Source organism: Nerophis ophidion, linkage group LG11 (assembly GCF_033978795.1).
Source record: "Nerophis ophidion isolate RoL-2023_Sa linkage group LG11, RoL_Noph_v1.0, whole genome shotgun sequence".
In the NCBI taxonomy this organism is placed as follows: Eukaryota; Metazoa; Chordata; class Actinopteri; order Syngnathiformes; family Syngnathidae; genus Nerophis; species Nerophis ophidion.
Genome location: NC_084621.1, coordinates 8267188 through 8281390, shown reverse-complemented (window position 1 = coordinate 8281390; position 14203 = coordinate 8267188). Strand labels below are relative to the sequence as shown.

Below are 14203 nucleotides of genomic sequence, written 5' to 3'. Positions count from 1 at the left end.
GAGTGGCCTTCACAGTCGCCAGACCTAAATCCTCTAGAAAAGCTGTGGTGGGACTTGAAGAAGGCAGTTGCAGCACGCAAGCCCAAGAATATGAATGAACTGGAGGCCTTTGCCCAAGAGGAATGGGCTAAAATACCTGTAGATGGTTGCAAGAAGCTTATGTATCACCTTTGAAGGATGTCATTACTGCCAAAGGGTGTTCTACTAAGTACTAAAGATGCATGGAACTAGGGGGTTGAAACATTAGGTCAATGAGATATTAAGAAAAATGTCCTTTTTCGGTATTTTGTAAAATACAGTGTTACAATTTAAGTTGCATTTGTCTATTTGACACATCTTTATTTGATATGACTATAAACAAAATACGGAATAAATGTCCAACTTGCTAAAACACCAAAATTGTGTGGGGGTTGAATAATTTTGATCACAACTGTACGTTAATGTTTCTTGTTTAGCTGTTAGCGTGAGGGCATCCGTGTGTTCGTCAAAGTGCGGTTCTCAAATAGGTTATTTTGATAATTGTAATTTAAGACTCAAACTAACCGTCGGGGAATTTTACCGCGGATAACAATACTATTAATTGTTACATCCCCATTTCACCCAAATGACAAATCAAGGCAACATAATTTCATTTCTCCAAAACATTTATTAAACAGTTTTCTTGTTTGCAGCTGCAACCTGTAGGAAAGAAGACAAAAACACATCAAGCAGCTTTACGAGACACCACCAGCAGGACGAGGTGGTTTTGCTTTAGAAAAACCCTGCAAATTAAAACTCATTGACTAGCTGGGGGAAGTGCCTTAATAGCTTCATTCAACTAATCAAATGAAGCCTCACAGCTCCTCTATGTTCTATTTACTTGATGACCAACCACATGGTTAATTTCTAAAGGAAATGAAAACAATTTCATGGAGCCTTGGGAGACTGCAGAGTTTGGAAAACATGTTTTTCTGAGTACTGCCATAAGCAGCGCCGAGTGTACTGACAGAACAGTGAAAAGGCATCACAAAGTACAAAACACCAGAGTGTGTGATGGGGTGCGCTGCAACGTGCTTCCTGCCAATTTGTGGGGCGGATGGGCGCTTGGTCGTGCTTGGGACTTTGCTCATCTGCTTACTGTTCATTAGCACGGGTAAACAAGGAGAACACGCCATACGGCCGTGTCGCAAGGCGTGAAATCCCCTCCTAATGTTTACCCCCTTTACCCTTGGATTATTAAAGCGCCACTGCTTCTCCTCCTGATTTTTTGACAAGACCCAAGCGAGTGGCGTGTTGGGAAATGTTAAGATGCACAACACTTCTCACTTGGCTGACAGGTAACATTAGCCCAAGGACAAATAGGCTAAAGAACTGTGAATATTGACTTTGTTAGTTCGACAACAGCCACAAGTTAAACAAGCATGTTGAGCCGAAGTTTAAAATCTTGCGTTTGTGGGTGACTCATTTAAGGCTGGGCGATAATCGATATACACGATATATATCGCAGGTTTGTCTCTGTGCGATATAGAAAATGACTATCGTGATATTCGAGTATACGTTCTCACACAGTTGCTTTTAGCTGCCGGCATTACACTACAGGCTCTTTTCACTCTTTCTTGTGTCTCCTCACAGACAGCGAGGGCACCTTCTTACGTATGTCATAAACGTATACGCCCTCACAGAGCAGAGGTAGCAGCATGGGTAACGTTAGTTGTGTTGCGGGTGTTAAGAGAGAAAGAAGGTGCGAATCTGGTAACAAATGAAGAATTAATTCGCAAGAAAAACAGCAGGGGGTCCATCGTCTGTCAGTGATTTGGCTTCAAGTGGGAAGATGTCGAACAGACAACAGTAATATGTTAGGTGTGGGGCAAAAGCGTTGCTAAAAAAGTAGCATTACTGCTAAAATGTAGCATCATTTGAAAGGTCAACCGCTAGAGCAGTGGTTCCCCACCGTTTTTCAGTGAAGTACCCCCTGTGAACATTTTTTAATTCAAGTACCCCATAATCAGAGCAAAGCATTTTTGGTTGAAAAAAAGAGATAAAGAAGTAAAATACAGCACTATATCAGTTTCTGATTTATTAAATTGTATAACAGTGCAAAATATTGCTCATTTGCATTAGTCTTTATTGAACTATTTGGAAAAAAAGATATAAAAATAACTAAAAACTTGTTGAAAAATAAACAAGTGATTTAATTATAAATGTTTCTACACATAAAAGTAATTATAAACTTAAAGTGCCCTCTTAAGGGGATTGTAATAGAGATCCATCTGGATTCATGAACTTACTTCTCAACATTTATTCAGAAAAAAATAAATCTTTAACATCAATATTAATGGAACACGTCCACAAAAAAAAAAAAAATCGAGCTGTTTTTTCACAGTTTATGAACTTACATTCATATTTTGTTGATTATTCAATAAATATATTTATGAAAGATTTTTGAATTGTTGCTATTTTTAGATTATTTTTTTAAAAAATCTCATGTACCCCTTGGCATACCTTCAAGTACCCCCAGGGGTACGCGTACCTCCATTTGAGAACCACTGCGCTAGAGGATGAAGAGTGCTTGAAACTCCACATGTCAACATCTCCGTTTGTTGCCACACCCACAAAAAACAGACGCAACCATTTCCAGATCAACACAGTTTGAAATAAAATTAACAGAAGGAGATAACGTCCGCCGTAACCTACCACATAGCGAAGGACAAACACTATTTGATTTCCTATTATGCAGCTCATTTTTATTTGACACTTATTGAAATATCTTGTGACATCATGCACAAAGGTGCACTTTATTTGTTTTAAACTATTGTAGTGGCGTTCTGTACAAAAAGTGCACTTCGCCCCCCGCGACCCCAAAGGGAATAAGCGGTAGAAAATGGATGGATGAATGGATCTTAGTGACATCATGCACTAAAGTACACTCATAGCTTGTTTTAAAATGTCTCTGACAATCATGCACTTTGTTTTGGAAATGACATGAATGTTTGTGCCACTGTTTAATAAATACAGTTTTGGTCAAATACTACCGTATTTTTCGGACTATAAATAAGTCGCAGTCCAAACCAAAATAAAAATAAAAAATTATATATATATATATATATATATATATATATATATATATATATACACACACACACACACACACACAGATAGATAGATACAACTTGCCGTATTTTTCGGACTATAAGTCGCAGTCCAAGCCCAGCCCTACACTCATTGTGGTATTTCCAACAAATAACCTTGCAGAAACCTTCACTGCTCATACTCCCTGAGCGAGTAATCAAAGTAAAAGTCCTAATGGGTTTTCATTTCATTGCTTTGGAGAATGAAACAAGGTGACTCAAACAAAAAGGAGAAACTTAAGCGTCTCCCCTAAAAAATGTTAAAACAATTGCAAAGATGATAAATTTGTGTTTCTGTTTCTGGAAAAAAACCCAAAAAAAACTAGGCGATGGAGAGAAATGTTTGCTCACCTGGCCGGCAATTCTATCCAGGTCTCTGGTTCCCTGGGAGGTTAGTCTACGGCCACTGCAGGACAACAAAGTGAAAAAATTAGGATGAATGATGTAACAATCTTTGAACAGAATTTCAAAAGAATTGTCTTTTGTAAAAAAAAACATTGGCTTTTCCTGCAGCCAGTTCACAAATAAAGGAAGCCAGACATTTTTATAACAATGTTATAACCTGCAGCGGTGAAATTAATTTAATAGCGTGTAAACCAAGAAAGATAAGAGGCTGCAACACTTACCCGTTTGGGTCCTTCTCAATCATCTTGAGAAGCTCGAGGGCCTGCAGCACTTTGCGGGCGACGTTCTTGGATCCGACACTAAAGTGGGCTGGGCACACGCCGTTCCTCTTGCGACCACCATAAATCTTGATCATGGAGCCCACACCAGCTCCTCCACGGAGGTACAGGTGACGAACTGTGGAGGCTAAATGAACAGAGAGCAAATATTTATCACTGTAAGGGTAGCAACAGGAAGAACCATCCATCCATCCATTTCCTACCGCTTTTCCCTTTCGCGGTCGCACTATTCTACCTTTAATTACAACATTGATGTCCAATGCAGTTTCTTTGGAGGATTGTTAGAAAAGGGACAAGACTATAATGGCCAAAATATTAATCACAATTTTTTAAATCAATGTTAAAAATCACGATTTAATGGTAATTAGATTTTTTTTTTTGCCTTTTCTCTTTAAAAGTGTAAACCTGGCTTTCATTTCAAAATAAAACTGTAAAAATAATATGCACAAAAGACTAACTACAATGTATGCCGTAAAGTGCAAACAAGTGAAAAAAATAAGATTATGCACATACAAAAAAGGAACACATTAATTGTACTGCTCACTATATATAGGACATATGTCTTTGGCCAGATAAAACATTATTACATCCGTTATTTTGGCGTGTATTTGAGAGGTGAATGGACACGGGGTGGCTTGGTAGTCTGTACTTTGGGCACCCCCGCTTTTGTAGCTGTACATATGGAATTTGTGCCAATGGCGGGCAGCCTGCTCTGTTAACAACCGGCATCTAGCGCAGGCAAACAGTCAGTTGAGAACAGAGGGCAAGTGTTCCATCCATCCATCCATCTATTTTCTACCGCTTGTCCCTTAGGGTTTTAAGGGTGCTGGAACCTATCACAGCTGCACTCGGGCACAAGGTGGGGTACACCCTGTACAAGTCGTTAATGCTTTGTGTTCCCACAACCCGATCATGTTTGGATGTACACGTCGCCATCGCAGCTTTGAGGTGTGGTGTTTGTGATTTCGGGGAACGAGCGTGAGTGCCTAAAGAACGGGGAGGTGTGCGCTCATGTTCTGGGGTTAAAATGTGTGCCTGTGGGTAACTCTGTGGGAGGAGAGGACACTGATGTAATAATGCATGAATTTGTATTAATATTTTCAGGAGCTACTTGCTGATATACTGCCTTCTACCTCTGTTGACACTCACTCTTACATGAATCCACTGTCTCTTGGTCGCCCTCTAGTGGTTGGCCGGGCTGTTGGTTGTGAACGTCCATCCATCCATTTTCTACCGCTTATTCCCTTCGGGGTCGCGTGCTTGGTTTAAAACGCAGCGCAGCCCTTTTTTTTTTTTTTTTTTTATATATTATTATCGCCGACAATCACCCTGATTTAATCGTAACTGCCAAAATCGTGATCACGATAAAATTTGATTAATTGTGCAGCTCCAGACAAGCCTGATTTAAAATAGCTGGCCAGGGATGGAGAGGGACAGTGACAGCACTAATGACAAAAAGTTAACAGACACCTAGATTTACCTGACAAAAAGTCCAGGAGTATTATTTTAGTAAAATAATTTAGTACACATTAGGGATATGACTGTTGCATCCAACAATTTTATGAAAAAGTAAATTTTAGGCATTTTAATGTCGCTCACAATTTCTAACAAAAAAATCAAAAAGTTAGTCAAAACTTTGTGTTATATTAGGTGAGAAAGTATTAGTGTTACCTCAATGTTGTTAAGGGTAGTATCAGCATATGAGCGATAGAGTGATCAAATATTTTCATTATTGCATCATTTTATTTAGTGGATTTTGTTCATCTTAAACTCAGGGAATTATTTCCTGGTCAGAGGAAAACTTGGAGGGGAAAAACCAAAGAGTTTAAGTTAAGTAGCAGATATTTTTTTCTTTTGTTTAGGTATTATGGACTAATTTGTTTTGCTAAAAGTGCATGTCACAAAAGAGAATAAAGAACTGGTTTAAATTAAGTGTGTTGATTTTGTTAACGACACATAGCACTCAAATGTAAAAATGTACAGTTCATACATGTAATCGATATCGGACAATTTCACTCATGGATGATTGGTATCCGCAGCATAAACTCCGGTCCGGAACATCCTTAATACCCATGACGTCCATTAAACGAGGCCCAAAAGCGGACCAGAAGCACCACACTTGTCAAAGATCGTTAATGCAGTGTCTACAAATGCTACAGATTATGATTGGGGGATTTTAAAGTGCCTGATTTGGGCTTTCAGATACAAAGTTCAACTTAATGGAAACAAGTCGTCAGACATGTTCATTTACTTTTAAGACAAGTATTGGATAAAATATTGAACTGTCTTTGTGCTCAAAACAATGGGACTTAATGGAATACGCCTTGTCCGCCAGAAGTTTGTTAAATAGAATTCTGGTTGTCCTCGGTTTGCTATGTTTCGCTTACATGTTACGGTTGCGTTAATATAGGGCTGGGTAATTTGATAATAGTCACAGTGATCAGATATCGGCATATTAACTCCAATCATGGCGGAAATGTCTGACAACAGCCAATCAGAGTAGACACTTTCCCGCTTGATTTCAGGTTAGAAGGTGCTACAAAAGTAAACAGAATAATAGACAACCAGAATGACCAAACCTAAGGTTGAACGCCCCACTGAGGTTAGCGAAATAAATGTCAGCCTTGACTTGGAGTTATCGCCTGAAGATGAGGCTAATGTTGGGAAAACAAAATGTTGGTGTGGTGTGCTCTGGGTAGTGACAAGCAAATGAAGCTGATGTACAAGGTATGTGCAACACAACAAGTTTGCTTTATCATTTGAAAAAATATCCCCCAAGAGATTATACGGAAAGCGTGAAAATGCGAGGAGTCTGCAAAGCTTGCAAGTGCTGCCAGCACACGTAGCATTAGCACTTTACCCACTACGTGCAGCTTAATTTTATATTTGAACTTTCTGCATTGTTATTTAAGAGGCACATTTGCAAGTAGCAATTAAGCTTATGTATCATAGGGCTGGGCAATATGGACGAAAAAGTCTTTATATCGATATATTTTTACTTGAACCCGATATTTGATATATATCTCGATATATTTTCACTTCAGGTAGGGAACCTTTTTGGTTGAGAGAGCCATTCAGGCCAAATATTTTTAAAAGTACCTCCGTGAAAGCGATATAATTTTTTTTTTAACACAGAATACAACTATGTGTGTGCATTTTTAGGAAAGACCAACATTTTTAGAGTATAATAAGTCTCTTATTCTTTTTAATAACATTGTTATTCTGAGGCTAACCAAAAATAAAATACTTCTTACCATTAATGCGACTTCTTGAACAAGTGCGGTAGAAACCGGATGGATGGATGAAAATGCATGAGAAAGTTTTACATTTTGAACGCTATTTTTGACACTGATTACCAGCGGAATTATTTATTACTTATCGTGTTAAGCAATGTCAGCTACGATTTATCAGAGAGCCAGATGCAGTCATCAAAAGGGCCACATCTGGCTCTAGAGCCATAGGTTCCCTACTCCTGACCTAGTATATACAATAATGTAAACCCGAGTCATTCTATTTCATATCTTCATTTAAAATGTTTTATATTGTTATCTTTTTTAGATACAGTCAAATAATGTGAACATGTATCATTACATGGAAATCTAAGAGAACGTGTTGGGAATGAGGATACTTGTGGATTGGGAATTTTTTTTTTTACATGCGCTCTGAATACGCACTGTTGATTGATTGATTGATTGAAACTTTTATTAGTAGATTGCACAGTACAGTACATTTTCCGTACAATTGACAACTAAATGGTAACACACAAATAAGTTTTTTAACTTGTTTAAGTCGGGGTCCGCGTTATTCAACTCATGGTAAAAACGTAATGAGTGATCCATCGAGCTGGATTTGAACCAGTGGCCCTAAGGAACTCAGCATAAGCAACTACAGCCCTCCACTCAACCAACTGGGCTATCGAAGGGATGCTCTGTTACCGCTTTTTAAAGTAACCAGGTGGTTGTGTGGGTGGGACAATGCTGGGTGCTGACGCAGAAGAAGCAAAGCAGTTTGTTAAGACTTTAGCTTAGAAAAACCCCCGTACCAAAACGGTTCAACACAAATACAGATACCGTTACAGCCCTACTAACAGATCGAGTAGAAACTTTGAGGGGAAAAGGATGAAACGACAAGGAAATGAACACAAAATATTCCCACACGGCGCAAATGATCACCGACGACGATAAATTACAAATGACCAACGTAAGAAGTGTGGCGATTCTGTTAGCATCTGCATCTCGTTGACAGATGTGCTTCCTTAGAAACAGTTTGGCGCGCAAGCGTCACTGCGGCACAGTTCGCATATCGGTCATGTGACCGAAACAGCTCATAATCAGTCACGTGACTTTCGAAAAGCGGTATGCGCACCGACAGGGTTTTGCTCTATGAGCTCGACGCATGCGCCGATGCATCGGTGTTGCCGGACCCATTACTAGTAAATACATATCTTATGATAAACATTTATGAAAATATAGAATGGTAAGTGACCTACCGGATCTGATGTAGAACCAGTTCTCATCAGCGGGGGCCAGTTCCTTGTGCTTGCCTAGCTTAACAAGGTCAACCCAGTCAGGCACCTTCAGCTTTCCTGACCTACACATTTAAAATAAATAAAAACAGGACATAACTGAATCGCTGCAGCACATTGAATTTACAATACACAATTTTTACAATACACGAGGGGACCTGGTAAATCATACATCAAAATAGAATTTGGTAAATTTACTCACTTTTTTAGGAAAGCTGCCAATGCAGTGACGAACTCCTGCTGGTTGACGTCTTTCACTGTGACACCCGGCATCTTGGAGAAAAAGTACATTTTAAGTACAAGTTAAAAACAATGCGTAGAGCCTTTCACACACATGTACGCTCATCTTTAATTTTAAGGATCTATCGAACAAACTGGACTGACAACACAAGCAATGCCAAACTATTAATCGATTCAAACTATTATACAAACATCGTGTCTGGTTAAAATATAGAGATTAGGGTCTTTATTTTGACCTGCTGTTGTACTCTGTTTTAAAGTGTTAACATGTGCTCAATGTTTCTTTACCATTACTGCTACGTTGTCTATTACCATTGTTGGCATGATCATTCTTCCTACTTTTTTGCTACAAATTATTGTTACAGTGTAATAATTCTTGTCACCTGGGGTAATGCCACCATGATACATATATATTATAACTAGGGCTGGGTGATATATTGCAGGTTTTTCTCTGTGCAATATAGAAAATGACTACATCTTGATATTCGAGTATACGTTCTCCGGTAGTTACTTTTAGATGAGGCATTACACTGCATGCGTTTCCCACTCTTTCTTGTCTCTCCTCACAAAGACTTAAAACAAGCGCACCTTCTTACATACGTCACATACTGTCACGTGTGCAACATCACACGCTCCTGTGGAGCAGACAGGTAGCGTCATGGTACCATTAGCTGTGATGCTAAAGGTGCAGTGCGAGTGGAAATACGAGAGAGAAGGTGCGAATCATAACAAATGAAGGAAGAATTACTTCCCTAGAAAAACAGCACACAATCCATCGTCTGGCGGTGGTTTGGCTTCAAGCGGGAAGATGCTGAACAATTATGCAGCAAAAGCGTTGCTACAAAAAGTATCACCACGGCTAATGTGTAGCATCATTTGAAAAGTCACCCACTAAATAACAAGTAGTGCTTGAAACTCCGCATGTCAACATCTCTGTTCGGTGCCACACCCATAAAATGCCGAAACAACTATTTCCAGATCAAAACCGTATGGAAAAAATAGTCAAGGACATAATGTCCGCAGGTACCATTCTCATAACAAAGGACAAACTATTTGATTTCCTATTATGCAGCTCATTTTTATTTGACAGTTATTGAAATATTTTGGGGAGGAAACCCTGCCCGAAGTGGAGAAGTTAAAGTACCTCCGAGTCTTGTTCACGAGTGAGGGAAGAGTGGATCGTGAGATCGACAGGCGGATCGGTGCGGCGTCTTCAGTAATGCGGACGCTGCATCGATCCGTTGTGGTAAAGAGGGAGCTGAGCCGGAAGGCAAAGCTCTCAATTTACCGGTTGATCTACAATCCCATCCTCGCCTATGGTCATGAACTTTGGGTTAAGACCGAAAGGACAAGATCAAGGGTACAAGCAGCCGAAATTAGTTTCCTCCGCCAGGTCGCGGGGCTCTCATTTAGAGATAGGGTGAGAAGCTCTGCCATTCGGGAGGAACTCAAAGTAAAGCCTCTACTCTTCCACATCGACAGGAGCCAGATAAGGTGGTTCGGGCATCTGGTCAGGATGCCACCCGTACGCCTCCCTAGGGAGGTGTTTAGGGCACGTCCGACCGGTAGGAAGCCAAGGGGAAGACCCAGGACACATTGGGAAGACTATGTCTCCCAGCTGGCCTGATGTTCAAACTGATAAACATTTTTTTTGTGCAAATAATCATTAACTTTAGAATTTGATGCCAGCAACACATGACAAAAAAGTTGGGAAAGGCGGCAATAAATACTGATAAAGTTGAAGAATTCTCAAACACTTATTTGGAACATCCCACAGGTGTGCAGGCTAATTGGGAACAGGTGGGTGCCATGATTGGCTATAAAAACAGCTTCCCCAAAAATGTGCATTCCTTTGTCCACAACTGCGTGAGCAAATAGTCAAACAGTTCAAGAACGTTTCCTAAAGTGCAATTGCAAGAAATTTAGGGATTATAACATCTACGCTCCATATCATCAAAAGGTTCAGAGAATCTGGAGAAATCACTCCACGTAAGCGGCATGGCCGGAAACCAACATTGAATGACCGTGACCTTCGATCCCTCAGACGGCACTGTATCAAAAACCGATATCAATCTCTTGAGGATATCACCACATGGACTCAGGAACACCTCAGAAAACCAATGTCACTAAATACAGTTTGTCGCTACATCTGTAAGAGTAAGTTAAAGCTCTACTATGCAAAGAAAAAGCCATTTATCAACAACATCCAGGAGCCGTCGGCTTCTCTGGGCCCGAGATCATCTAGGATAGACTGATGCAAAGTGGAAACGTGTCCTGTGGTCTGATGAGTCCACATTTTAAATTGTTTTTGGAAACTATGATAATAAATGATAAATGGGTTGTATTTGTATAGCGCTTTTCTGCCTTCGAGGTAATCAAGGCGTTTTGACACTACTCCCACATTTACCCATTCACACACTGATGGAGGGAGCTGCCATGCAAGGCGCTAACCAGAACCCATCAGGAGCAAGGGTGAAGTGTCTTGCTCAGGACACAACTGACGTGACGAGGTTGGTACTAGGTGGGGATTGAACCAGAGACCCTCGTGTTGCGAATGGCCACTCTCTCACTGCGCCACACCGTGGATATTTGTGTCCTCGGGAACAAAGAGGGAAAATAACCATCCAGATTGTTATAGGCGCAAAGTTGAAAAGCCAGCATCTGTGATGGTATGGGGGTGTATTAGTGCCCAAGGCATGGGTAACTTACACATCTGTGAAGGCACCATTAATGCTGAATGGTCCATACAGGTTTTGGAGCAACATATGTTGTCATCCAAGCAACGTTATCATGGACGCCCCCGCTTATTTCAGCAAGACAAGTGTTACAACAGCGTGACTTCGTAGAAAAAGAGTGCGGGTACTTTCCTAGCCCGCCTGCAGTCCAGGCCTGTCTCCCATCGAAAATGTGTGAAACATTATAAAGCGTAAAAGACCCCAGACTGTTGAACGACTGAAGCTCTACATAAAACAAGAATGGGACAGAATTCCACTTTCAAAGCTTCAACAATTAGTTTCCTCAGTTCCCAAATGTTTATTGCTGTTAAAAGAAAAGGTGATGTAACACAGTGGTGAACATGCCCTTTCCCAACTACTTTGACATTCTAAGTTAATTATTATCTGCAAAAACAAATAGTTTGAATTTGAACATCAAATATTTTGTCTGTGTAGTGCATTCAACTGAATATGGGTTGAAAAGGATTTGCAAATCATTGTATTCCGTTTATATTTACATCTAACACAATTTCCCAACTCCTATGGAAACAGGGTTTGTATGTTAAAGACACATATCAGTGCCTAAAAGTAAAGTTACTTGTTGACAGGACAGTTAGCTATGTTAGCCACATTAGCACGTAACTAGCAGCTAACAGCTAGCTGGAGCTCAGCACGTTAGCGACACTTCTTTTGTCCCCAAACGAGAACACTTCGAGCCGCAAAAACTGTCAGCGGTGCAGTCAGAAATCTATACTCATAAAACGGACACAAATGACAGTATTTTACACCGACTGTGGCTAGGTTGGCGCCCAGCTAACAGGCCCGAGGCAGCATGAGGAGCGCTACAGGCTAAAATACCTCATAAATTCATCCAACTTTATAGGTTATTTTACGTAGAGCCTAAGGGTTTAAGAAATATGTTTATTTTAGAGGAAACGCCGTTGTTAAGAAAATAACACAACTTATTTTCGACTTATAAAAGCACTATTTTAATCCGAGAATCAAACGGCGCGTTTACCTTGCTTGTGGACAGCGACGGGAAAGAGGGTGGGACGGGGTTTCCTACCCGTGTTAACACGGGCACATCTCGTTGTAAGTAACGCGAGAACACAGCGGCGTGATCTCGGTCACACATGCAGCAGAGCTCATAGACGTCACATAAAGTGGACGCAGCATCTAGCGCAACTGCCTACTGGCGCTGACGAGACGCGGGGCCGCCATCTTGGAGTGGTGATCCGCTCCACTCTGTGCAATTCATTTGGCAGGAGCAATGAACAGTCAGCGCATTTAATTCACCTCACCTCACTGAATACTATTGATTTTCACGCAATGTTTTGTCATACGTGTTGCTATGGTAACGGACACATGTTTTGGCGTGTTTTATTAGGATAGAATAGAATAGAATGTACTTTATTGATCCCTGGGGATAATTCAGCACCACAGTTCGCTCACAATAGAGCAGTGGTTCTCAACCTTTTTTCAGTGATGCACCCCCTGTAAAAAAAAATTGTAATTCAAGTACCCCTTAATCAGAGCAAAGCATTTTGGGTTGAAAAAAAGAGATAAAGAAGTAAAATACAGCACTATGTCATCAGTTTCTGATTCATTAAATAGTATGACAGTGCAAAATATTGCTCATTTGTAGTGGTCTTTCTTGAACTGGTTGGAAAAAAAGATAAAATAATAATTAAAACAATTGTTGATGAATAAAGAGGTGATTCAATTATAAATAAATATTTGTACACATAGAAGTAATCATCAACTTAAAGTGCCCTCTTTGGGGATTGTAATAGAGATCCATCTGGATTCATCAACTTCATTCTAAAAAAAATTTCACAAAAAAAGAAATCTTTAACGTCAATATTTGACGTGGATGCTTATAAAAAAGGCTTAAAAACCCATCTTTTTAAAAAAGCCTTTTTATTGACATACATGCTGGATCTACCTATTGGACTGTTTCTAGTTTTGTATTTTATTTATTTTTTATCTTTTTATTATTATTACTATTTTTATTTTACACTGTGGCACTTTGAGGTTGCTTGCTCAACATAAAGTGCTTTTTTTTACATATAAAATCTATTATTATTATTATTATTGTCATTATTATATTTATGTCCACAAAAAAATCTAGCTGTCAACACTGAATATTGCATTGTTGCATTTCTTGTCACAGTTTAAAAACTTACATTCATATTTTGTTGAAGTATTATTCAATAAATATATTTATAAAGGATTTTTGAATTGTAGCTATTTTTAGAATATTAAAAAAAAAATCTCACGTACCCCCTGGCATACCTTCAAGTAACCCCAGGGGTACGCGTACCCCCATTTGAGAACCACTGCAATAGACAATAGTAATAATAAATAATATAATATGTATCATATATATTATATATAATATGTGAATAATATAAATATATTCTACATATATTCTACATTTAAGTGCAGTATTCATAGTTTACTTAACAGTAATAAAATAGTCTTATATGATATAAGTCAGTGGTTTTCAAATGGGGGTACGTGAGATTTTTTAAAAATATTCTAAAAAAAGCAACAATTCAAAAATCGTTTATAAATATATTTATTGAATAATACTTCAACAAAATATGAATGTGAAAAGAAATGCAACAATGCAATATTCAGTGTTGACAGCTAGATTTTTTTGTGGACATGTTCCATAAATATTGATGTTAAAGATTTCTTTTTTTGTGAAAAAATTTTTAGAATGAAGTTGATGAATCCAGATGGATCTCTATTACAATCCCCAAAGAGGGCACTTTAAGTTGATGATTACTTCTATTTATAGAAATCTTTATTTATAATTGAATCACTTGTTTATTTTTCAACAAGTTTTTAGTTATTCTTTTATCTTTTTTTCCAATAGTTCAAGAAAGACCACTACAAATGAGCAATATTTTGCACTGTTATACAATT

General features: G+C 39.0%; 1 protein-coding gene across 1 annotated transcript; it reads right to left on the bottom strand.

The window, feature by feature from the left end:
* Positions 1-626: 626 nt before the first annotated feature.
* On the bottom strand, positions 627-12371 carry rps19 (ribosomal protein S19). Its single transcript, XM_061915020.1, has 6 exons — positions 12288-12371; positions 8518-8588; positions 8280-8380; positions 3734-3917; positions 3459-3513; positions 627-678 (listed from the first exon to the last, which is right to left on the bottom strand). Exons 2-6 carry the CDS (start codon positions 8586-8588, stop codon positions 649-651), a joined length of 441 nt encoding a protein of 146 aa, XP_061771004.1. The 5' UTR covers positions 12288-12371; the 3' UTR covers positions 627-648.
* Between the last annotated feature and the right edge of the window lie 1832 nt (positions 12372-14203).